Consider the following 24,063-nt stretch of genomic DNA (forward strand, 5'->3'; position numbering starts at 1 on the left):
CTCTTTGGCAGTACGGGGCCTCAGTGTCACAGAGGAAAAGACCTCGCCCTTCTCTATTTGCTGCCAGTGGGTGAAATTCTGTGGCACCCCTGGATCCGGCTGGGTGCTGGCACCCGGCAGCTACCCTGTTGCCCTCTAAAATCCCTTCCCCATCATGGCCCCACTGCCTGGTCACCCCTTATGCGCAGAGCCAACAGCCGGGATGTCCGGGTTCCCTCGCCCGTGCATGTGAGCTCCTGCACACCCAGACGCACACACCAAGCCTCCCGCCCTCCCCACCCCCAAAAAAATCCCTGGCGGCTCCATCCCAGAGCCCGGCTCCCAACATGCGTGTGCGTGCATGCATGTGTGTGTGCGTGCATGTGTTTGGGGAGCTGTGAAGCTGTGCGTGGACGGACGGCAGCCTTCCCCCATCATCCCTCCCCCCCCCCCCCCCCTCTTTGGCGAACTGCTCCAATTCTGTTCTCCTTATTTGGCCACACTGCTCCCAAAGAGGGGGGGTGCGGCGGGCGAGCAGGGAGAGGGGGGTGGGAAGCTGGAGAGACTGGGTGACATCACGGGGCTTGGGGAGAGACAGAAAAAAAGTTACTTAAAAAAAAAAAAGAATGGTGGAGCCCTTGAGCCAGCGGCTGCCGCAGTTCCTTTAAAAGGAGATGTCTGCAGCGGAGACCTTTGTTGTGCACTCCCAGCCTGTCCGGGAAGTGTCTCGCTAAAGGAGACACCTCTCTGTTCTCCGCTCCCCACCACCAGCGAGCAGCTGCCGCCAAACATGTTATTGCAAAACACGGGGCCTGCGCTGGGAGCCGGACAGGAAAGGGGGAGTGAGAGCGGAGCTGGGAGCAGCAGGCAGGGGGCTGTGGCCTGCCTGGCAAAACCTGTCCAGGGAGGGGAGCTTCCCCAAGGGGCCCCCAGGCAGGGTGCACCCTACCCACCACAACCAGGGCCTGCGGGGGAGAGGAGGAGGGTCAGGCCTATTGAAAGAGATGCGTTTAACCAGACTCCCAAAGCAAGGCGAGGCTTGAGGTTTGCAAGGGATCAGGACTCGCGGCCCCCGTTAAATTAACAGGAGTCGGGCACCTGAATCTCATAGACAGCTCCTAAATCGCTACCTGCAGTCACAAACCCTACTCCTAGCCAAGGAGAGGAGTAAACCTCCCTTGAAGACAGGGAAATCCTGCCTTTGGACTCAAGAGTTTTCCCCCTGCCTCCCCAAGCCTTGCTGGCTAGGCTGGGATTTGCATGTCTCCTTCAGCAAAGGCTACTCTTGCAAGCAGACCATGTCTCTTGTATCGACAGCAGCTAGAAGAGGGGCCGCAGCGCCAGGGCTGGAGGCTCCCAGGGGCTGGGCTGTGCTACGTGAAATGGGGAAGGGTGGCATGGTTGTGTTTGGTGGCTGTACCATAACGTATGGTGGCTGTGCAGAGGAGGGGATATTGGTATCTTGGGCCTGGAGGCTCCCAAGGACTGTGTTGTAATAGGGGAGAAGAGGACAAGGTCATGTCTCAGGGTTGGGGGCCATGCTGTTATGTATTTACACACGTCTCAGCCCTGGCCCTGGCCTGCCATGAGATCTGCCCTTCTTTCTTTGATCGAGCCAACATCTTCCCCTCTGAAGAGCACCTGCATTGGTCCATTTTTGGATCCCCAAATAGACCCTGTTCTTCCCAGGGCTTGAGGATTAAAGTGTTCGTAAGGCCGAGTCTGGGTCTTCTGCATTCAAGCCCCCTTCACCCAATATTACCAGCTGATTTTCCATGGGCTCTGCCTCTTCTGCTAGGGACACTTGCTTTCCCCTGCCATCACTTGGCAAGCAGGAGGCCACGTAGTCAGCTGCTTGTGATGGGGACTGCATGTCTGAAGGCCCAGAGGGAGAAGCCGCTGGCTGAGTTGTGACTGATCAATGACCTTTGCTTTCTTCCATCAGGTTGACAAGTTCCCATTTGGGGCTCAGGGTCGGAGCCCAGAGCAGCCATCACAATAGCGTCCAACAGCTGGAACGCCAGCGGCAGCCCCGGGGAGGGGCGGGAAGATGGACAGGAGGGAATGGACAAGAGCCTGGACAATGATGCCGAGGGGGTGTGGAGTCCGGATATCGAGCAGAGCTTCCAGGAGGCGCTGGCGATCTACCCGCCCTGCGGCCGGCGGAAAATCATCCTCTCGGACGAGGGCAAGATGTACGGTGAGTGAGACCTGGCCTGGGCACCTCGGGGGGTTGGACAGGTCTTGCCAAACAGGGATTGCAGGCATATTGCTGCTTAGTCAAACTGACAACACTTAATGTTATGTGAACATCCAGGTAAGATGCATAATGGCAGCTAGCACCTCTCAGGGGTGAATGCTTCTCCTTTCCAAACCCAAATCAACAGAGAAGATGTCCCCTTGATCGAGCTGACCTGTTTCTGATTCCATTGGGGTTAATGTCCTGGCATTAAATGCAAGTGAATGATGCTGGGCTGGCCTGGCTGCAGGAGGAGGTTTCAGCTTGATCCCCAGGACTGATGTAGCCCATCCAAAGTGTCCAAGGGGGTTTGGCTGGGTGTAAGCGGGCTCAGCATTGAAATAGGTTGGCTTGCAATGGTTTCTGCAGCACCTGCTGGGACTGGAGGCTCTCTTCCTCATCTCTTCTTCTCCTGAGAGCTGAAATCTCCCTGCATGTAAGACTTTCCAGGCTCGTGTAATCTTGGAGCCACAGGCCGGTCAGGGGAGCTCATGTACTGCAGACTTGCCTCTCAGAGCTCAGCCCACCAGCCTCTCAACCCAGAGAAGTCCTTGATACAGGGGCACTGAGAGCTCTTGGTATAACCAGGGCCTGCCCTGCCTCCCAGTCACTGGCCTGAGCCATGTCGTAGAAGGTGGACACTAGCCTTGGAACCTGGGTGTTTTGGGTTGTGTCCCTGGTAGCTTTCTTCTACCCCCTCCATGGGCCCTTCAGGGATGGCCATCTTGGAGATTCGATAAGAAATGCAAAGTCTAGCACTCAGGACAGAACAGTGCTGTCCACTGGTACAGGTTGGGGACAACCAGCTAAGCAGCAGCTCTACAGTGGACAATACAGTGGACAATAAGCTGAATGAGGCAACAGTGTGCTCTCGTTGCCAAGAAGGCTAACAGCATCCTGGGCTGCATTGGTAGGAGTGTTGCTAGTAGGTCAAGGGAAGTGATTATTCCTCTCCATTCAGCATTAGTGAGGCCACACCTGGAGTACTGTGTCCGGTTTTGGGCCCCACTGCAGAAAGGATGTGGACAAATTGCAGAGCATCCAGTGGAAGGCAGTGAAAATGGTTTGGGGGCTGGGGCACGTGTCTTATGAGCTGAGGGAACTGGGCTTATTTAGTCTGGAGAAGAGAAGACTGAGAGGGGACTTAATAGCAGCCTTCAGCTCCCTGCAGGGCGGTTCCAAAGAGGATGGAGCTGGACTGTTCTCAGTGGTGGCAGATGACAGAACAAGGAGCAATAGGCTCAAGTTGCAGCAGGGGAAGTTTAGGTTAGATATCAGGAAAAACTGTCTCACTAGGAGGATAGTAAAACACTGGAACAGAGTACCCAGGGAGCAGGTGGAATCTCCATCCTTGCGGGTTTTTAAGATCTGGCTGGACAAAGCCCTGACTGGGATGATGTAGTTGGGGCTGGTCCTGCTTTGAGCAGGGGTTGGACTAGTTGACCTCCTGAGGTCTCTTCCAACCTTAATCTTTTATGAGTCTATGAAGGGACATGACTCATGGGGTAGCGTTAAGCTGTGTTCCCCACGCTGTTGACCCACATTTGCTTTGTGTTCCCCTTCCCTGGTCTCTGTCCCTCCCTCTGTTGCATCTCTGCCTTGTCTCAGCCCCTCCCTCCTTGGTTCTCTCGCTCCCTCCCTTTCTCTGCCTTGCCAGACTGACTGGTTTGGTGATGTCGCTTCAGCCTCGGAGAGCAACTCTGCACAGGGAGCCCACGCACCTGGGCTTGGGCGTGCCAGCCGGTGTGTCTGGCCTCTTGTGCGGGTCATAAAGAAAGCACTTCTTCCTTCTGCTCCAAGGCTCCTTCAGCACCACGTCTTGGTTTTGCACCCAGTGGCAGCCAGTGGCTTCCTAGTTTCTGGGGGTTGTTTTCTTTGCTCGTAGAGCCAGAGACTGTTCGCAGGGATGTCTCCTTCCCCCACCGATTTGTGCCCTCCATTTCTGGTCCAACGGGTCATGTTTCTCCCACTAAGTCATGCGTTTGGCCCAGTCCTCTGTGTCGGACGGGATCACCTTGTTGGTAGAGAGCCCAGCAGGGAGAAGTCTGAACCCCATTGATGGTGAGGGGCGGAGGGCGCGGACTGGGGAGTCTTCCTTTCGGTTCATGTTTAAAAACATAGCGAGCAAAAGAAGTTAGAAGGTGGCCAGGTGAGAAACTATGGGAGAGAAACCTTGCTGATGCCAGGCTGTGGCATGCCTCTGCATCTGTCTCCACCTTGCATGGTTTGTCAAGGTGAGACATGGAGCCTACATTTCAGTTTCTGTAACTTTATTGTCATGACAAGACAGATGAGTGCTGTGTGAGTCAAGGGGGAGAGGGACTGTGATAAGAAGAGGCTGCTGCTTGAGGTCAGGCCATATCTGTGTTGGCAGCTGTGTGTTGGGGGCCTTCGGAAACACGTTTTGATGGATCTCAGTCCAGTTTGCAGCAGCTCTGATAGACACCCCATAAAAACTCTTCTATTGGTATCGGTATTTCTCAGCAGTGTAGCCAAGAGTGGAATGGGCCATGTTCGTCCATGCCTTGACTTGTCCGTTAAGGTGTCCCTGCCATGCAGAAGCGGGACATGTTTATGGAGAGAAGAGGCGGATGCCTGTCCTGCTGCTGGCTGTTTTGTATCTGTCTTGGGATCTCAGCCTCTAGGCCTGTCAGACATACCTGGAGCTTTCGCCAACACTTGGGCACAACCAAGAGCTTAAAAACCCCAGTCCCAGTATCCCACAGCTGCCTGCTCCCTCCATCCCTACCTCTGTGCCATAGATTCTTGCATCTTATCAGCTGAATACAAGACAGGGCTTGGCCAGCGTTTGGATAAGAAACCTTGCAGTAAAGCCCAGGATGCCACTGGGAAGGTGCAAGTGAGTAGTTCCCTGCCCCATGCTCCCATCTAGTATTGGAGTGTGATGCCTTGCTATTGAGATGCAGGATGGTAGTTTAAACCCCATCAGCCTGTCCTGTGCTTTTTCTGTTTCTCCTCTGGCGGTCACTGCCTGGGGTGGGTGCAAATACAGATTGTCTCCCGTGCTGCTGCCCAAGTCATGTGACGTCACAATCCCACGTTTGTGACTTCAAACCCATTTCCCTGGGGATGGACCATCATGTTGCACGCCCTGGATTATGATGCTGGAGGGTGAACTGGGGGGAGAAGCCAAGAGAGCAGAGGAAGACTCTGTCTTGTCTTGTACTTTTTAACCTCTGCTATTAGGCTTTGGGAAGTTCTGCTCCTAGCTCTAGCCCTGATTTTGTCTTGCTTTTCCCCTCCGTAAAATAAGGCAAATGCCTATCGTGCAGGAGTGTGCTGATCTCAAGGAACAGCAAAAGGCAGTATAGAAGGGCCAACAGATGAGTTGTTGCATGTGGATCCTATTCTGGAAGGGAAACTGGTCACAGTCACTCTTGGTGCCAGCAGACATATCACAGACAACATGAACCAGGCGGTTTGCTTGAGAACCAGCCCTGAGCTGAAGGGAAGTGCAGATGGCAGAGGCTACCATACATCTCTCTTCAGGCTAGTCCCAGGAGGGGGTCCCAGAGCACCCACGAAATTCAGCCCCTTCATGGGGGGAGATGGCCACATGCTGCGTGAATTTGCCCAGGACCCGCTTTCGCAAGCTCTCCCTAAGCTTTCACCCTTCTCTTAGCTACTCCGTCCTCCTGCAATCCCTGGTGTCTCCAGTTCTTCCCCTGTCTCCCCCCCTCCCCATCTCCAGGCTCCTTGCAGTAAGTCAAGATGTCTCCTCTGCCCTGCTCAGGATCACCCAAAGGCACCTCTGGCTGCATGGGCCTGCCTCTCGGCCCTGGTCCCCATCCATCCATCCATCCATCCAGCTCGCCCAGCAGGGCCCCTGTAGCCCAGGGCCCTGGGGATGGAGGCAGAGGGAACTGGAGGATTCCAAAGCGGGTGCATTTTTTGGATTTCTCCAGGAATAGTTGAAGTGCCGCCGGGGAGCTTGGCCTGCGCTCAGCAAACCCAAGTGTGCAAACCGGTTTTTCCAGCCTCTCGGAGACATCTGGCAGCTGCTTAAAGAGACAGTGGCCCAGTTCTGCTTTCATTCTCCGCTCAAAAACTCCTTTCCCCTTTCTCTTCCCCTCTCTCTGTGCCCCCTTCCCCAGCCACCTCTGCCATCTGGGCAGTGTTTAGAACTGGAGGCAGAGCGGCAGGGTCCTTTCCCAGGGAGGTGAGCGCCATGGGAGGGGTATTTCAGTCAGTTTGGGCCTCCCACCTCCAACCCAGGCCAAAGGAAAGGGCTCAGTGGGACTATGTCCTTTTGTGAGTTGGTTAAGGAGAGCCACTACTTCCTTGCGGTGAATCCCTTCCCTAGTCAGTGGCTCTGGTTCCCCTCTCTTCCCCAGTAGGGTGCCTGCCTCTCTCGCATGAAAGTTGGATGTGTGAATGCACTGGGCAGCCCCTGATGAGGGACCCCTCAGAGGAGCAAAGTATCACCCAGTGGCGGCAGCAGCATTAATGGCTGAGGAGGTTCTGGGGTCTCCTCCCTGCAGGCAGAGAGGGCTTTGCTCCCACCTGGCATGTGGAGCAGTCGGTCATTCCACTGGCAGGACATCTGCTCTCCGGAGGGATCTGAGCCAGGGCTGGGTCCTTCCCGCCCAGAGGTAAGAGGTCCCATAATTAACCTAGCAGGAGCAGAGCCAGGGACACTTCCCCCATCTTTCTTCTGGGGAAGAGAGGAAATATTTTGTTCACCTCCTGTTTCCCCATCACCTTGTGTCCTGGGCCAACCTGCTAAACCCTCTAGCTAATGCATTCAATGATACTCCATACCCCACTCAGAAATAGCGTTGCATATCACTGCGATGCCCCCAGACTTGTAATCTTATCTCCTCTTGGTCCATTATTGCAGAATCCATTAGCATTTTTCTTTTTGAAGGATTTTTTTTTGCAGTAATACCCCCTCCATCCAAACTCCTGTTGGATCAGTGGATCTCTACAGTGTTGCTGGTTGCTGTTCATTATAGCATGATGGTTACACAGTCCCAGCCGAGATCAGGGTCCCATTGTCTTTAGATGCTATTCAGCCTGCAGTGGGGGAATCCTGAAATGTTAAAGTGAAGGTGTTCTGCTTGCTTCGCTCATGGTAACTGTGCAGCGACGGAGCAGGGGAACAGGATTGTGGGCAGAAGAAGACATCCTAGCTGCTGGAGAGGTGCTGGGGGGACCTTGACCTGTAGTAACCTCTTGCACTTGAGTGGTGGCCAGGGTTTGAGCATGGGCCTGGGCTGCACATAGTGAGGGGCACTTCTCTCTTCGCGGTGGTTGCAGGGCACCCAGCCAGGAGCCCAGGGAGCCTGCACGCTTGCCCCCAGACAGCAGGTGTAACTTGAGTTGGACTCGGCCCGGGCTGGTATGCCGTTGCGTGCTGATTGGCTGGAAGGTTGTCCCACTAGGTTATTTTTAACAGAGCCGTCCAACTGGTTCACGTGGTGGTGTCAGGGGAGAGGAATTTCGGGAATGTGGTAATTTGGAGGAGGACCGTGCCCTTCTAGAGGGAATGGCACTGCCTCTGGTAAATCACCAGCTGGGACAGCCTTGCAGAGACGGCCCCTGCAGTGCCTGCCTGTACCAGAGGGCACCAGAGACCTTGACCCACCAGAAACTGGGCTGGGGGTGGAGAAGGTACCGCAGACAGACAGCCTATTTGGGCCAGTACCTGAGATGCAGCAGGCTCAAGCTACCATATGTGCACTGATACACACTACAGAAATGGGGTTGTGCACTAGTGCTGGACACACACACACTCTACTTGGGCACAGTACAGAGGAGGGACACGGTGCTACACAGGTGTGTCGGGGGGCGGGGCGGGGTGGCATGTGCCCACAGGGGCAGGAGACGGGCACAACATTCAACAGCTGTGTACAATAGGTGGATGTATTGCTCACAGCTCAGCTTCCCACAGGTACGCTGCAGAGAAGTGACATGCAGTTAGTGGAGAGGAAGAGAGAACAGGGCCTCCCCGGGTGAGACATTGAGCCGCGCAGAATGCCATTCGCTCCCATCAGAGGAAGCAGCCAGATCCCAGCTCAGTGTCCTGGGACAGCGTTTCTCTGACCTCCCTCTTTTTCCTCTCCCCTTCCAGGTCCATTTTCCACCTTCCTCCTCCTCTGACTCCCCTGATTTCCTCCTCCTCTATGCCCTGCTGCCAGCTCTCTCTTCGTTTCCCCCTCATCCACATCCTGAGGTCTGCAGGCCAGTTGTCCCCTGCTTTTCTCCATTGAGCTCTCGTGCTCTTGCTTCCCACGCCCTCCTGCCATGCTGCGAGGCAGGCCGTGTCTGCAGTACTGCTTGTCAGGTCCCGCTGTTCTGCCTCGTGCCCAGGGAAAGTCCTGGCCAGACCCTAGGGTCCTCAGGGCCCTCATACATCATGTTTATTAGTCCCAGGGGAACGCCTCCACTCTTGTGCTGTAACAGCCCATCAGGGAGTGAGAGGCCCACACTGCCAGTCTGATTGAATGTGTCAGGTGGGCACACGCCATGTACTTAAATGATACCTCTCCAGGGTACAGCTAGTGCCGGGCCCTAAGAACAACTGTATAGCTTCAGGGATTCATGAGTAGAACAGTGCAGGGACGAGAGAGAAATGGTGTCCAGGGTGCTCAGACCTTGAGAAACGCAAAGGGGAGAGTTCAAGGGAAGATCTCGGCTCCTAAATATGTACCAGGAGTGGGAGGCACGATCCCAGATCATTAGCAGTTGTTCCCTGATTCGAAATGGCTGCAGTCAAAGGAAGTTAATGTGCAGTTTGATTTGGAGAAGCAGACGATGAAATGCATCTTACGATGTCAATGTGTTCAGCATTGAAGGAGCAGCCTCAGAAAGCATCTCCAGGCTTCTGTTGGGTCCTGATTTGATAGCTAATAAATACAGTAGGAGTGAGGACTGGCCAAGGTCAAGTCTCCCCTTCCTACCTCAGAGCTTTGTGGCAGCCCAGGCAGCCCTCACTAGGCCTTGGCACACTGCAGGGGGAGATTGAAGACAGTGGGGCCCCCAGTTATGATTCGTACAGTATGCCATTGGCTTTATTTGCCCTTGTTGCAAAGAAGGCTAACACCATCCTGGGCTGCATTGGTAGGAGTGTTACCAGCAGGACAAGGGAAGTGATTATTCCCCTCTATTCAGCACTGGTGAAGCCACATCTGGAGTACTGTGTCCAGTTTTGTTCCCACCACTACAGAAAGGATGTGGACAAGCTGGAGAGAGTCCAGTGGAGGGCAACAAAAATGGTGAGGGGGCTGGGGCACATGACTTACGAGGAGAGGTTGAGGGAACTGGGCTTACTGAGTCTAAAGAAGAGGAGACTGAGAGGGGATTCAGTAGCAGCCTTCAACTACCTGAAGTGGGGTTCAAAAGAAGATGGAGCTGGACTGTCCTCAGTGGTGGCAGATGACAGAACAAGGAGCAATGGGCTCAAGTTGCAGCAAGGGAAGTTTAGGTTGGATATTAGGAAGAATTTTCTCACTAGGAGGGCTGTAAAACACTGGGACAGGCTCCCCAGAGAGGTGGTGGACTCTCCATCCTTGGAGGTTGTTAAGACCCAGCTGGACAAAGCTTTGGCTGGGATGATCTAGTTGGGGATGGTGCTGCTTTGAGGAGGGGTTGGACTAGATGTGACTTCCTGAGGTCCCTTCCAACCCTCATTTTCTATGACTTTAGCACTGCTGCAGCAGGGCATGGGGTCAGCTGGAGCTGCCTTCTACAGGGATGCAGTCCAGCTATCCATTATAGGGAGCTGGCTTCAATTCAGAGTAAAGATGAGCGCTGGTGCCAGAGGTTGGCAGGCCCAGCAACTCAAAGGGAGCATGCATCGGTGTGTGGAAGCACGGCAGAGCGGGAAGGGCACCGACTCTCCTCCCAGCTCTGCCACAGACCTGCCGAGTGACCTTGGGTGAGTCACTTCCCCTCTCAGTTGCCCGTCTCCCCATTTGTAAAATGGCTTCTCTCACAGGGCCTGCGAGGGCTGGTTAACATTAACGCCCCACCCGCTACAGCGATGGGGACCTACCCCGTCCCTCAGACGGGAGTGCAGCAGCCCTCCGCGGGTGGGAGGGACCGCTCAGGTCCCCAATCAAGAAGGATCTGGGGTCTTTGGGGGCACAGGGTTCAGGAGAGGGTCTGCTCCACCTCTCCTCTATGGGCTGCAGTACAAAGAGAGCCTGCTCCCTGTCATTGGGAGCATTGTTACTCTCGCCTATGGCACACGCCTCCTCTTCCCCTCCCCGCCAGGCGTGAGACACAGCTGACCCCATGCAGCACCTGGCACTGTCTTTTGACGAGCGGCTGGCGGGAGTGCGGGGGCGTGAGGAGGGGGTGAAGGGGCTTGCGCTTCTTCCCTTACAGCTCAAGGCCTGTCCGGAGAGTCCCCTCCCACTACCCCCGGAAGGCGCGGGGCGTTGGGCGCTGCTACAACAGTTGCTTGGCTTTTTTAGTTTCTTTCTTTTTTTTTAAATCTTAAACTAGCTCCAAGGGCATTTCGACTCGTTGCAGCCACCACCATCTGGTCCATTAAAATAAATCTGGCGTGCTTCCCCGCCCCCGTGTTTGGGGTGGGGGGGACGAGGGGAGAAGAAAGCTCCCAGCTGCTCTGACGTTTGAATTTAGATTGGCCACAGCTGGCCTGTAAAATGTGGAGCAAAAGCACTCCTGCTTCAAATTAGGCCGAGGACGCTGGGAAATGCTGTTTAAAAGGCCAGCGTGTCTGCAAGCGCTTGCTGGGCACCAGGGAATTGAAGGGGATGGACAGCGGGGCAGCAGGATAGTCGGTAGTGTTTTCAGGGTGCTGGGGGACAACCCCAAGTCCTGCTCCAGGTGTGCTTCCTTGGGCGCTAGAGCTTCCTGGTGCAGCCTCTAAAGATGGCCCTTGATGGCACCCTCCCCAGGGCCCTTCAAGAGCAATCATCCCAGCAGACCAGGCTCCTGGTGGAGCGGGAGCTGCGAACTAGCTGTGCATAGTGCCCTGGCTGTCCTTGGCATTGCCATCTTCTAGCGAGGGTGAGAGGGAAGGAGCCCTGCCTTCATGACATGAAGACAGGATGTTTCTAGGGCAGGGGTGGGCAAAATGGCAGATCCAGCCGGCAGCCAGACTTCATTTCCCGGCAGCCCCTGCCCGTGTCACTGCAGCTGGTTTCCATGGAGCGGCAGTGCCATGGGGGCCAGGGTTTCTACGGAGACCGGCCCCAGCAGCACTGGCAAGGCGCAGGGCTGGGCAGGGAGCTGCTCCACAACCGGGGCTGGGATCTTGCAGTGGTGACAGCGTGGTCCGAAGCCGGGGCAGAGCTGCGATCTGGGGCATGTGAGCAGCAGACCGCAGCTGTGCCCCGGCTCTGGACCACGCTGTTGCGGATGCAAGATCCCAGCCCCGCAGCTCCCCACCCAGCTGTATGCCCTGCTGGCACTGCTGGGGCCGGTCTCCGTGGAAACCCTGGCCCCGCACTCACCGCGCCACTGCTGCTGGGGTCTCCATGGAAACCGGGCCCAGCGATACGGGCAGGGGTTGCTGGGAAATGGAGTCCACCACGGGCCGGACTTTGCCCACCCTTGTTCTAGGGTATCTCGTGCCTGCTGGACCCTGCCATCTCGTCAATACAAGCCGCCCCATTCTGTATCACGGCCACCTGAGCACCCTGTGGGTGGTAAGATGACCTCTGCCTCCTCTCTTGTGATCACTTTGAAGTCCTAAGGCATCCTGCCCACCCCTCTGCTCACAAATACTGCGACCTCTTGGCCTTCTACATCCACCCTGCCCACCTTGCCTTAACAGCTGTCATGACAGTGCCACCTTCTGGCAAAGCCTTGTCACTTGATAGGGCCTGTCCAAGAGGGATTTTGGGTTGGGTTGGGTTGGGCTGGGATGGAGATGCTGGGGATAGAGTGAGGTAGACCCCACCTTGAGGAGGGAAGGGAAATGTCTGGGTGATGCAGGGCAGACGAGGGACATGTTGCTCCTGCATCGTGCCTTGTACTTACTCTTTCCTTTGCTTTAGGTCGTAATGAATTGATAGCAAGATACATCAAGTTGCGGACAGGGAAAACACGGACGAGAAAACAGGTGAGAAAAGCATTTCGTTTAATTTAAAGAATGGGTCTGAGTGAGAGACTTGTGGGAAAGCACAGTCCTGGAGGGACTGGTCCACAGCCTGTTGAAATCACTGGGCGCCTGGCTCATTTCACTGGGCTTTGCATCGAAGCTGAGGAGGAAACGGGGCTAGCAAGTAAAGCCCAAACAGAGCCAGGATACCTGGCTCCTGTTTCTGGCCATGCCACTACTTTGCCATGTGGCTTGTGTTTTCCCATCTGTTGGATGCTGGGGGGATAAGGCTGAGATGTTTCCCGGTGGGATGGTGTGGTTGGCTTACTGTGCTTAAAGTTCTTTGGGACCCTTGGCTGGGGAGCTGCTGTTTCAGGAAAAGGTATGTTAATGAGGGGTGAGACCCCCATGCCTTCGCTTATGAAGTACTTTTGATCCCCTGCATTCATAAGACTTGACACGGGGTCCTTGTACCCTCCTACGAACGCCCAGCTGGCTGGATAATCAGTGAAGAGTGATCCTCAGAGTACCTGCAATGTAGGGTTCAGTTTAGGTCAGCCCCTCAGTGACCCTACTTATCCCAGCCCTGCTCCAGCTGCCTGAGCAGCTGTCTGGACATCTCTCCCAGGGCAGTGCTGCCTACCAGGTGCTCTGTGGGGCCAGCCGTACTCTGAGAGCAGTCTTATGGCTGGAAACCTGAAGAGTAGACACCACCATGACAATGGAAATCACTGAAGGGCATGGGAAATGTTCCCTGGACCTGCCAAAGCCATTTTGATGCCAGGAGTTCCTGACAAACCCTGGTTACACCCAGCCCTGTTGCTTTTAAAGGCCTCTGGTCCTAAACCCAATAATCTCCAGACTGTAGACTAGATCTGAGCTATGCAAATTGGCCTCTCCTGGGGTGTTTGCTCCTCTCTTCCAGATGCCAACCTACAGTCCATCTCTTTCTATTCTTCTTACTGCAGTAGGGTAGGAGGGGCTGATGTCTCTCAGGTATTATTATGTCAGTGTCTTAGGAGCCCATCCCACTGGCAAGCTCTCCCCATGTTCCCCACAAAAGGTCATGGGTTTGGTTAGGCTATAGTGAGGGACTCCAGGATTCATCATGAAGCTCCTCATCCTCTCCTTCCAGCTAACTTGGTGCTTCCCCACCGCATCCTCATTTCTTATATTGGGTGAGTGTGCCAGGTAGGTGACTGGCACTGCTGAAAATCAGCCTACAGAGAGCCAAACCTACTGCCTACCCTTTGAGACTATGCAGGCTGTGCCTGGTTTGTGGAACCAAACAAACATGGGTCTGCTATCCAGGACTGTGTCTTTTATATACAAGTGTCTCATGGCCAGTAAGCATCCCATGCTGCCCAGGCTTGAGACCTCCCCGGTTGTCACTGGTCGGTGGAGAGAGTGCGCCTCATTGATGGTGTTGGCACAGAGGGTACTGTGACACAGCTGGGTTCCTGGCAAAGAAAGAGGTGACATTTCTTGTGGGAGAGAGTATGGGGGATCTGACCTCCACTCACCCTTTGCTATAGCCTGGCTTGTTCCATCACAGCAGGCAGCTTGCTGGAGAGAGGAGCCATCATGGTGGCTGGTCCATATCATGGTAGAAAGGGTGATCTAATCGACTGGGAGATGTGGGTTCAGGTCCCAGCTTAGAGGAGGACTTCCGGTGTGATGCTGGGCAGGGCACTTGATGGGTCCTGTCTCAGTTCCCCAGATATGAAGTGTGGTTGAGGTCTTGGGATGTCACACAGGGTTGTTGGATGGGTACCATCCATCAGTGATTCCTTTTGTGGAGAAAGGGCCAAATGAATGCCTTGAATAGATGGACTGAGGTGGTTGATGAACTAAGGTGCCTTGTTGCTGAGGTGTGTGGTAGACAGACCAAACTCACATTGGCTTTTTCTAACTCTGGCCAGTGGACAACCTGTAGTGGAAACTTCCCTTTGTGTTAAAGATCCCCACTGGATTTTCCTAGGGAGGGGAGTTAGGGCAAGCATTTCCCAGTGGGAAAGTGGCATGGGAGAACCTGGTTATATGCCAGGCAGCCTTCAGTCCTGCTCTCAGTGGAGACTTTGAATCGGGAGCAAAGCAAACTTTTGGATCTTGCTCAGAAACGTCTGACCATGTCAGTGAAGTAGCAGCTGAAAGGTTGTGACTAGTAAGTGAGTCAGTGCGTGAAAAACAGCAACACCTTCCTACACAGCCCTTCTCCCCAGCTGGATTCAGAAACTTGCCTCTTGCTATAAGAAACTGGGAGGGGGTAAGCTGGGATCCATTCTAACTTCTGCATCTTCCCTGGGATAGTTAGCCATGCCACAGCTGCAGGACCAGGTGCTGCCATGCAGGACCCCACAGGGCTGGCCCACATGTGTTTTAAAGGCAGAATTTGCCTTTCAGAGTTTCTCTTATGCTGATGGCGATGGCCAAGAAGTGAAAAGACAAGGCTGACTTTGCAGGGCTGACTGTTACAAACCATCTCTCTTTGTTTGCCAAGAAACTGCTGAGAGAGAATGCACTTGGAGCCCACAATGCCATTCATTGCAGAGTTGGAATGACGCTTGGGGGACAGAAATGCAGCAGTGTGTGTAGGATGGTTACAGGGCACTGGCCCATGCTCTGAGCAATGACCTTAGCTGGTATAAAGCAGCATAACTGTGTTTGACTTGGTGGATGAGCCTGATTTGCCCTGCTGAAAATCTGGCCCCATATCCACAGCCAGCGTTGCTCACTTTCCATTGGAGGAATTCTAGCTTTCAGGAACTTCGTTCAGCTCAGGAGCCTCCGCTGCTTTCCGCACCGGCCCCATGCATCTCAAGCACTTGATGCGGTGTGGGATCATGTCTTCATTCTCTTTGTGTTTTCCTTTTTGAATGGCTTGGCGGGCTCTAGGTGTCCAGCCATATACAGGTTCTAGCTCGGAAGAAGGTGCGGGAGTACCAGGTTGGCATCAAGGTACGTTGGAGACTCTGCCCATGGGTTCGTGGCATATGAGCATGGGCAGCCCCCTCTCCTTCCTCTCCTTTCCTCTGGTTGACGGCTCTGCTGTTTTCCCTCTCCTTCTGCTTTCTTTCTGCAGGTCTCTAGCCACTTGCAGGTTCTAGCCAGACGGAAATCTCGCGAGATTCAGTCCAAGCTGAAGGTACGCGCTCCCCAGCTTCTCCCCCCACCACGCCCTGCCTGGCTGTGCTGACAACTAACATACTCAGCTCTGTGGTGTGCTGCTTTCTTTCCTTTATATGTCTTTCCCCTCTCCCTTTGTTCCTGGAACCAGATGCTTTTCAGTGGCCACCTGGGGGAAGTTTGCAAAGTGCCCTTGGAGGATGGCTGGAGAAGACCATGCCAAGATGCCACAACTGGAAAGGGTCTGGCTAGGAGGCTGTCAGTGCCAGATGGGGGTGTCATTGGAGAACCTCAGAAGAGGGTCCTCTGAGCCAGCCACCAGGTGGTAAATACTGTGCCTCCTTCATGATACGCTTGCTTGGAGGGAGGGAGCGTAGGGTTGGTAGGTGCCAACTGCTGGCCAGAGACCTCTTAGGTAGGAGGAACATAGGAATGTAGTCTCAGGCTTCCCTTCTGCCCATGAGTTCATGCACCGTGCGAAGGCATCACACTTCCAAGGCCTCCATGAGATGCAGAGATGCACCACAGCTTCTGTGGGAAGGGGACCGTGAGGGAGCAACGTCAACTGGAGCTCACCTAACCTTAGGGGACTTTATGGTAGCCCTGGGCTACAGGGCCAGGAAGGTGTAGCACATTCCCAGCTGAAACGGGATACCTGCAGCATGGGCCAGGGTGGGACTGGAATGGGATGCAGAGCCAGACACCTTCCCCCTTGTAACAACCTCCTTAGGCTAAGAGTTTCCATTCCCCTGAATTCAAGCTTTGGGTTGGGGAACAAGGGCAGAGCAGAGGTGCCTCCCAGGATGCTGAGAGACTTGCAGGCTGGTAGCCGTGGCCATGCTTGGCTTCTGTGGCCCATGTATATAACTGACCCAGCAGGGACAGGGATACTCAAGCTGTGGGGCCTGCATGATGCAGCCCCTACCCCAGTCCATATGGAGACCTCTGGAGTGATGAAGCCTGTGCCTCTGTTGGGGAGGAGCACACTCTCTCTGTGGGGTGAGCATGTGATATTCTCTCAGCCTGTATGGGGAGATGTTTAAGCTGCAAAGCCCATGTGGTGGGATGTACTAGGTAGTGTAGAGGGGTGCACACACCCTGCTTTGGCTGATCCTGGTAGTTGAGGGATCAGGCCAGAGGCCCAGGAACCAAGGGAGCCTAATGGAGATGAAGCTGGAATGTTGTCTCTCCTCTGGTTGGCTTTTCTTTCTCTCCTTTCCCCTTCTTTCTAACTGGAGGTTGACTAACCTTTTGGTAACCGTTTCCACTGTACATCCTTTGCATCATCAATCGCAGTGCCAGTGACAGGCACCTGTGGGAGGGGGGTGCGTCACAGGGCAGGGTGCGGGGAGGGATTTTGAAACTCCTCTGACCTGAAACTCCTCCCTGTGTTCAATCTGGATCGTGGCAATGCCTGCACACCCAAGTCAGGGATTGGCCCCTAGGCGTTGTGTGCGCACACGCACACCCAGTGACAAGACTCTTGTTCCCGTGAGTTTAGGCAGATGAGAGACCGCAGGGTGGAGGTATCAAACAGATGGGACCTCGCAGCAGCAAGTCATCAATTGGGATTAGTGCACACCATGTATGTGCCCCCTCTTAAGTGACTGGAACGTCTCTGCCAATCCATACATGTGTGTCGATGCTTCTGTGCATGGTCTCTTCCAAACCCCTGGATCCCCCAACCCCACTGGACAAGACCCTGCAGAAAAGCAAATGCCATCTCTGCGGTAGATGGTGTAGTAGTTGTTTCCAATCCATGACTTGAGGGTGACCTATTGCCCCCAAAGCTGATGTTGCTGCTGGCCCCAGGAAATTTTGGCTTTTCACAGATGTCCTGCTCCAGGTGGGCAGAGAGGGCTCAATCTGATGTTGCCCATAGCATGGTACTTAGCATTTTTCTTCACAGGACAGCGAAGGTTGAAGAACGCTGCTCTATAGAATGATCCCAAAATGCCTGAAGAGAGGATCTGGCTTCCTTTCACATGGCATAGGGCTTGGGAGTCACTTCACGTAGGGCTTGGGAGTAAAACTCTCTGTCAGAGTCTGTTCCATAAGAACAGTAACTTCTTTGTCCCAGTAACTTCTAGGAAGGCTTAGTTTACACTTAAAGGTTTTGCTGACACAAGAGAAATCATACCCCTACTAGACATAGTTAGGTCAGCAGAAATCCTAGTGTAGACACAGTTGCCAGTCCTCTTGGTGGTTGAACTGTAGTTCACTGGGGAAACTGGTTTGAGGTACACCAGCAAAAGAACATTTTTGCCACTGTCATCTGCCTCTCCCCTGTAAGAGCTCCCTGCATGCTTCTACCATCAAACCTTAGGGAGCGCAGACAGGGCTTAAGAGACATGCCAATGGAGGCTGAACTTATGCAGCCCCCTCTGCTGTGAAATACTTGAGAGCACTTCCAAAAAGATCAGCAGGGCTGGCGTGTTTAGCACCTGAAACTCCTTTTCTGTGAGCCCTTCTTACCACAGCCAAGCTCAACCATCTCTTAGTTCTCAGTAGTTCTGGACCACGAGCCTTGTGTGGGCTCCTGTATTCCCCATGCATGTGGCTGTGTAATATTGATTTTTAAAATGCATTCAGCTCAGTCCCTGGGTGCTCATAAAATCTAATCAAAACAAGCCAACGAATCCGTCCTTCAAGAGCTAAGCCAGTGATGCTCAGGCCAGGGCTCCTAAGCCACAAGTGGCTCTTCAAGTTGGCACCCACAGCTCTTTGCAGAAAATGCTATCCATTTTTTTCTTTTTTACCTGCCTATATCGGGACTGTGTAACTGCACACTGTCATTTGTTTCTTTTTGAACTGGAGTGTGTTTTCCCCCAAGTCATCTGGGGATGCATAGGTGGTTGTAGCTCTTGTGACAGTCAAGACTGAGGGCAAGATGATAGCAGAGCAAGCATAGGTAGCATATGCACACACTCAGCTGAGCACAGATGTGATGGGAAAGAGTGTAAAAGCCTCTGTTCCTGCCCGGTGGCCCAAATAATACTAGCTCCATGGAGACCCTGTTCCTTTAAGGAATCACCACTTGCAAGCACACCAGCCCTGAGCCAGTGCTTTGTCCCCAATGTGCACCCACTGTGCCAAGCCCCTCCTGCAGATCCAGCCCCTTGGCTTAGGTGGTCTCAGTGGAAATTGAACTCTTGTGGCAGTCTGGCCCATGCAGTGGCAGGGGAGAGCCATGCCAAGGGGCCCCATGGAGGTCCACACAGATGCCTCTGTTCCAGTCCACTCCCACCTAGCAGGCTTGCCCAGCTCTCCTGGCGTGGGGTGTTTGGATGCTACTTTCTCCTCTGAGAGATGGCAATTGGGAAAGGTTCTGCTCTATTAAACACAAGGGCGATGCAACAGCCTATATCAGCACCTGAGTGACGGCTTAGGAGTGGAGAAATCCGACCTGGCTTAAATAGCCAAGACCCCTTCTCCGCACGCACACCCGAACGTGCACCCCTTCTGCTCACATGTAGTCCCACACCCCTCGCCACTCACCTCCTTGGACACATGCCGCTGAAGAGCCTGCAGCCCTGCTGCTGGTACTCACTTTGTGCGATTGCACATGCAATTCATGCAAGACTGCTTTGTGCCCAAGTAGCCCTGGGCTCACAGTCACTCCATGGATTCGCATCCGAGTGCAGGCTGCTCGGGTGGTATGAAGGAGCAGTTGTATTATTTGCACTTCCGAGCAGGGCCTAACTAGGTGCCACAGGCAGCCCACACGTTCCCCCTCACACCGCCATGTCCGTTCCCGTGCCCCGAGATTGTCGTGACAGGGAGACAGACAGCAGCCAGGCTAGGATGCGGCGTGCTTCCAAGGGCCAACCCATGTTCCTTTGAATGTGAAAGGTCACTTTGTTCCTAGCTACTGTAAGTGATGCAAACGTCTCTGCTCTGAGATCATCACAAACACACTAACTGTCTCATTTCCTTTCTTTTGCCCACAGGCCATGAACTTGGTAAGTGGAATTTGAGTTTGCGATTTACTTTCTTTCATTTTCCCCTCTCCCCTTTCCCCCTCTCTCCTGGACAGGAGACGGCCGAGGTAGAACATGTCACATCAGTTGGGTGCACTTCTTCTGAGTCCGGCCCCGACCAGTACCCCAGCACAGTGCTGTTAAAGGAACTGTCTTACAGATACATTGTGCTAAAGATCCCTTGCAAAAGTGGACATGTTGGCCTGGGCAGATTCTAGCACTGGGGTTTCCATTCCTGCTCCTGAGTTCCCCCTGACGTGTTGCATTATTCTTTGATACTTCCAGTCCTGAGCTGTCACCTAACAGTGCATAGCAGCACTTAAATGGGTGCCATGTTTCATCCCCGAAATTGCTGAAGGCTACCCATTGGGTACATGTAGCTCTAGTTTGTAAGGAGGGTTGAGCTCTCAGGATGAAGGGGGTTAAAGCAGTGTGTGTGTGTTTGTGCCGGTCCCCCTGTCCTGCGTGGATGGGTAACCACTCTGTTCTGTCTCCCTTCCCACAGGATCAGGTCTCAAAGGACAAAGCCTTGCAGAGTATGGCCTCCATGTCATCTGCACAGATCGTATCAGCCAGCGTCCTGCAGAACAAACTCAGTCCCCCTCCTCCTCTTCCTCAGGCTGTCTTCTCTGCTGCCCCCAGGGTAAGGCAGTCTTCTCTTTGAGGGTGAAGGCCCTGCTTAGAAGAGGGGACCCTTTATATTCCCAGCCCGTTGAGGCATACCACAAGCAGCAGGCTCTGGGGCAGAAGCTGAGGGCAGAGAGCAGCAGAGGAGGGAGATCGAAACTACTCAGTCCTAGACTGTCCTCACAGGAGGTGCGGTAGGGGATGGTACAGGAGAATGGCAGCTCACAACCCAGTTCCAGCCTCTCCCAGCAGCGGGCTCTGTAAGGCAAAAGGGCTGATGGAACTTGGTCTACGTGGCGCTCTCAGCAGCTGCCTTTTTAGACTGTCATAACAGGGCTGCCAGCATGAGGCATATGGTCCAGGCTGGCTGCGGACTTGCTTTTCAACCTTAAAGCCCCTCAGCGTATTTGCTGAGTTGCCAGCGAGACGATGAAACCAAACGTACCCACATCCTTGAGCCGTTTTGCTAATGAAGTGCCTAACTGTGGTTCTTTATGTGCTTTTGTCTCCCCAGTTTTGGAGTGGGCCTATCCCAGGACAGCCTGGACCCTCTCAGGAGTGAGTACTGAGACATAGCAAGGAGCAATTGTGCCATACGTGCAACGGGAGGAATCTTTACTCTTACCTGTGATTCTTCCCCAGGCAATTTCAGTTAGAAATGCTCAGTGTGATAGAGGGGAAGCAGCTTGGTGCAGTGATTAGAGCGGGGGCTCCGTCAGGCTTCCCAAGTGCTGTGCTCAGCCCCGTCAGTCCCCTCCTGGGTCAGCCTTGTGGGGGGCATCTTGCACAGGAGCTGTGTGTAGAGAGCATCTGATGCATGCAGTATGCTCCCAGGAACCTGCTTGCCAAAATTAATGAAGAGCACCATGGAGACTGGGCAGGCCTCTCTGTGGTAGGATGATGGGGATGTTTGCCTGGCTCTGCTGTGTCGGGATGGATACAGAACTGCTATATTTCTGGGTGTGAGGCTGACGTGATGAGGCTGAAGGTGCTGAGCAAGCCAGGCGTTTGCATATCAGTGCTACAGCCTTGGCAGGGAATGGAGGAAAATGCAGTAGTGCAAGATTCCCACCTAGTTTCCATTGTTTTCCCCTATGCTTGGTGCTAGCTCTGGACCCAGAGCCTGATTCTGCCTGACCCCAGCCAGCATCTCCTTGGGCATCTTAGGCCCATCTGAGCAACCCTTGAGCTCTGCAGCTCCCAAGGAAATGCATGCTCCTCACAGCCAGCATGACTGATGTGAGCAAACTCAGTGTCTGACCAGCCCTGGATGCTGGTCATACCCTAGCAGGCAGAGTGCCGTGACATTCAGCGAATTCTTGTGTGTCCGGAGAGCATCGGGCCTGGAGATGGGCTGTACGTCCATTCTCCCAAGCGTCAGGGGGTGGGGTGGGGAGGGAGTGTGCTTTGGCATGTGTCTGACAGTGCTCGGCTGCTGGAAGGGGCACAGATGGTCTCTTTAGTTAGGGAAGGGATGACTGGGGTGGCAGATGCAGGAAGAGGAGAGCAAACAGCTGTTCCATGCATTTGTATGTGCACATTATAGTTATTCTTATCTCAATAGTCCAGGAAGTGCCTGTCAGTGCCTAGCTGGGGGGTGGGTGGGAAATGAGGAAGGGGACATTTTATAAATGAGGGTTTTCTTAACTTGCCTAACAATGCACTTTGTTTTCCAGCATTAAACCGTTTGCACAACCAGCCTACCCCATCCAGTCACCCATGCCTCCATCACTAGCCAGTAAGTGTCTGCTTTCACCTGGTGGCCAGGTCTCAGCCAGTACATTTGCCTCTTGGAGGCAGTACTAGTTTGCTTCATTACCCTGTCCTTGGCTCCCCTACCCCTGCTCCTACCTGCGACCCATATGTGTGTTCACTGGCACAACTGTGTTGATTTTGCTATGGACACTCTAGTGCTAACTTAAAGGGGGCTTTCTTTTTTCCCTTCCCTTTCCATCACCCTCTCCACCAGGCAGGCAGGATTCTTCTGTCTTTCTGGGATGCCTCCTGACTGCCAGTCCCAGCAGGCTCCTCTTCATGCTGGGCCTGAAATCTGGGGCACCACCTCTGTAGCTGATCCCAGGGCCCAAGCCTGCTCTGTTCAGTTCTGTGTGTGTGTCAGCAAAACCTCACCATGCAGCATGCCCAGAATCAAACTGCCTCCTAGCTTGGCCACTGGCTCCGCAGCCTTTGCAACCATAACCCTTGCTAACAGTGTGTGGCTCTTCATCCCTCCCTAGTGGCCAGACCATGAATGGAGGCATGTGTCTCTCACTGCTTCCAGCCAGTGGTGTCTGTTCTTTAGCCTCACACAGTAGAAGCTCACGATCTTGGATCTACAAATATTTAGCACAGTGCCCATAACCAGGACATAGAGCAAGAAGCTCAGGACAGCCCTTTACCTTTCACCACTTGCCACTTAAGGAGTGTAAGAGACAAGCCAGCCAAGACTGATCCCAGCATGGCTCTTAGCCACAATGCGAGGTACTGTTAGGCAGAGAGAGAACAATCGTGTATGCTGCCCAGGCACCGAGACCCCTCCCTTAGGAGCATGAAGGCCCTGCTGGGTCAGGCTTTGGGCATTACAAATCAGCCAAGCCCTGCCCAGGAAAGGGCAAGGGAGAGTGAAGGTTGCTGCTCTAGGCAGCTGTTTTTTCCTCCAGCTGTTGAAGTCATTTAGAACTTGATCTGAATGACTTGGATCTCACATGCCCAAAGGAGCTGGCACCAGAGTGGGGAGGCGGGTCAGCTTGTGTAGGGTCAGGCAGGGATTGATATACCACAGGATTTCTCTTGGTAGTGCAAACACAGCCAAGCACTACATCCCTGTCCAGCAGCTAAACCATGGGGCTGTGATTGCCTCCAGGCAGTGGAACAAGCTCCCCAGGGTGATGGGCTAGCCCCACTGCATCCAAGTGCCGTGGCCAGACTAGAAAGTACCTGGGTGCTGGCTGAGGGGACTAGACCTGGCAGGACACCATGCCCAGGATACAGGGAGTGGAAGATATCCCTGAGCTGCAGTGCACAGGGGTTGGTGTGATGGGATACCCCCAGCTCACCGGGTGCCCCCTCTCCCTCTTCTAGGTTACGAGCCCCTGGCTCCTCTCCCGCCAACTGCCTCGGCCGTGCCAGTCTGGCAGGACCGCACCATTGCCTCGGCTAAGCTGCGGCTTCTTGAGTACTCCGCGTTCATGGAGGTGCCACGAGACGCTGAAACGGTAACAGTCCTGGATCGCCGCCTGGGGCGCGGAGGGTTTGTCTGATCAGTGGTCAGGCAAGGGTCCCAGAGGCCGGAACAGGCGCTCTTCCCCACCCCGTACTCATGAGACCCCCATGCCAGTCAAGGGACAATTGTGGGGCCATGTAGAGAGTGCACCCATGAGCCCCAGCGCACTCTGGAGAGGGGGAGTGAAGGCTGCCTTCCCTACAGCCCTTTCCTTCACAGACTGGTGGATGTCAGAAGGACTCCAACAGTGTCACTAAGGTGCATGTAGCTCTGCTCTGTGTTTGTAGTGACTTAGCCCTGCGTGGCCTGCTCCCATGTCACTGATGCTCCCTGCTTCCCCTACAGTACAGCAAACACCTCTTTGTGCACATCGGGCAGACAAACCCCTCGTACAGTGATCCCCTGCTGGAGGCTGTGGACATCCGCCAGATCTATGACAAGTTCCCTGAGAAGAAAGGAGGCCTCAAGGAGCTCTACGAGAGGGGACCCCAGAACTCCTTCTTCCTCGTCAAGTTCTGGGTAAGAGCCATGCCGCTCGTGGCCCTGCTGGGCTATCTATCTGGTCGTTCTTTGTACCAGACCCAGTTGTGTTTGGTCCTAAGGTCCTGGCCAAATTCCATCAGGGGCAACATCCCATCTCCCGAGTTCACCCCTGCCCCACTGTGTGCATGTGACATTTTCCATTTACCATCCTGCCTTTCTTTGGGGGCTTGCTGCACACTGAAGCAGTGGTTGCCTTTCCCCCAAGCCACAGCTGTATCTCAGTAGAGGGTAACATGCCCATGGCAGACTGTCAACCCTTGGGCTCCATATAAGATCCCACATGTATAAGTCAACCTTTTGACCTCCA

General features: G+C 54.1%; 1 protein-coding gene across 4 annotated transcripts in view; it reads left to right on the plus strand.

Annotated features, from left to right (window-relative positions):
* Positions 1 to 24,063, plus strand: part of TEAD3 (TEA domain transcription factor 3) — a 55,230-nt gene that overhangs the window by 23,541 nt on the left and 7,626 nt on the right. For 2 of the 4 annotated variants that reach the window (XM_006276893.4, XM_019492502.2), the window contains exons 2-11: positions 1,925 to 2,179; positions 12,214 to 12,278; positions 15,153 to 15,215; positions 15,340 to 15,402; positions 19,334 to 19,345; positions 19,869 to 20,006; positions 20,505 to 20,548; positions 21,667 to 21,728; positions 23,072 to 23,205; positions 23,559 to 23,732. In XM_006276893.4, the coding sequence (XP_006276955.1) occupies positions 2,044 to 2,179; positions 12,214 to 12,278; positions 15,153 to 15,215; positions 15,340 to 15,402; positions 19,334 to 19,345; positions 19,869 to 20,006; positions 20,505 to 20,548; positions 21,667 to 21,728; positions 23,072 to 23,205; positions 23,559 to 23,732 (891 nt within the window). In that variant the 5' untranslated portion in view covers positions 1,925 to 2,043. The remainder of the gene's footprint in view (positions 1 to 1,924; positions 2,180 to 12,213; positions 12,279 to 15,152; positions 15,216 to 15,339; positions 15,403 to 19,333; positions 19,346 to 19,868; positions 20,007 to 20,504; positions 20,549 to 21,666; positions 21,729 to 23,071; positions 23,206 to 23,558; positions 23,733 to 24,063) is intronic. The other 2 variants (XM_014605457.3, XM_014605458.3) reach the window with 2 other exon arrangements.

Source organism: Alligator mississippiensis, chromosome 14, assembly GCF_030867095.1.
Source record: "Alligator mississippiensis isolate rAllMis1 chromosome 14, rAllMis1, whole genome shotgun sequence".
Classification (NCBI taxonomy): Eukaryota; Metazoa; Chordata; order Crocodylia; family Alligatoridae; genus Alligator; species Alligator mississippiensis.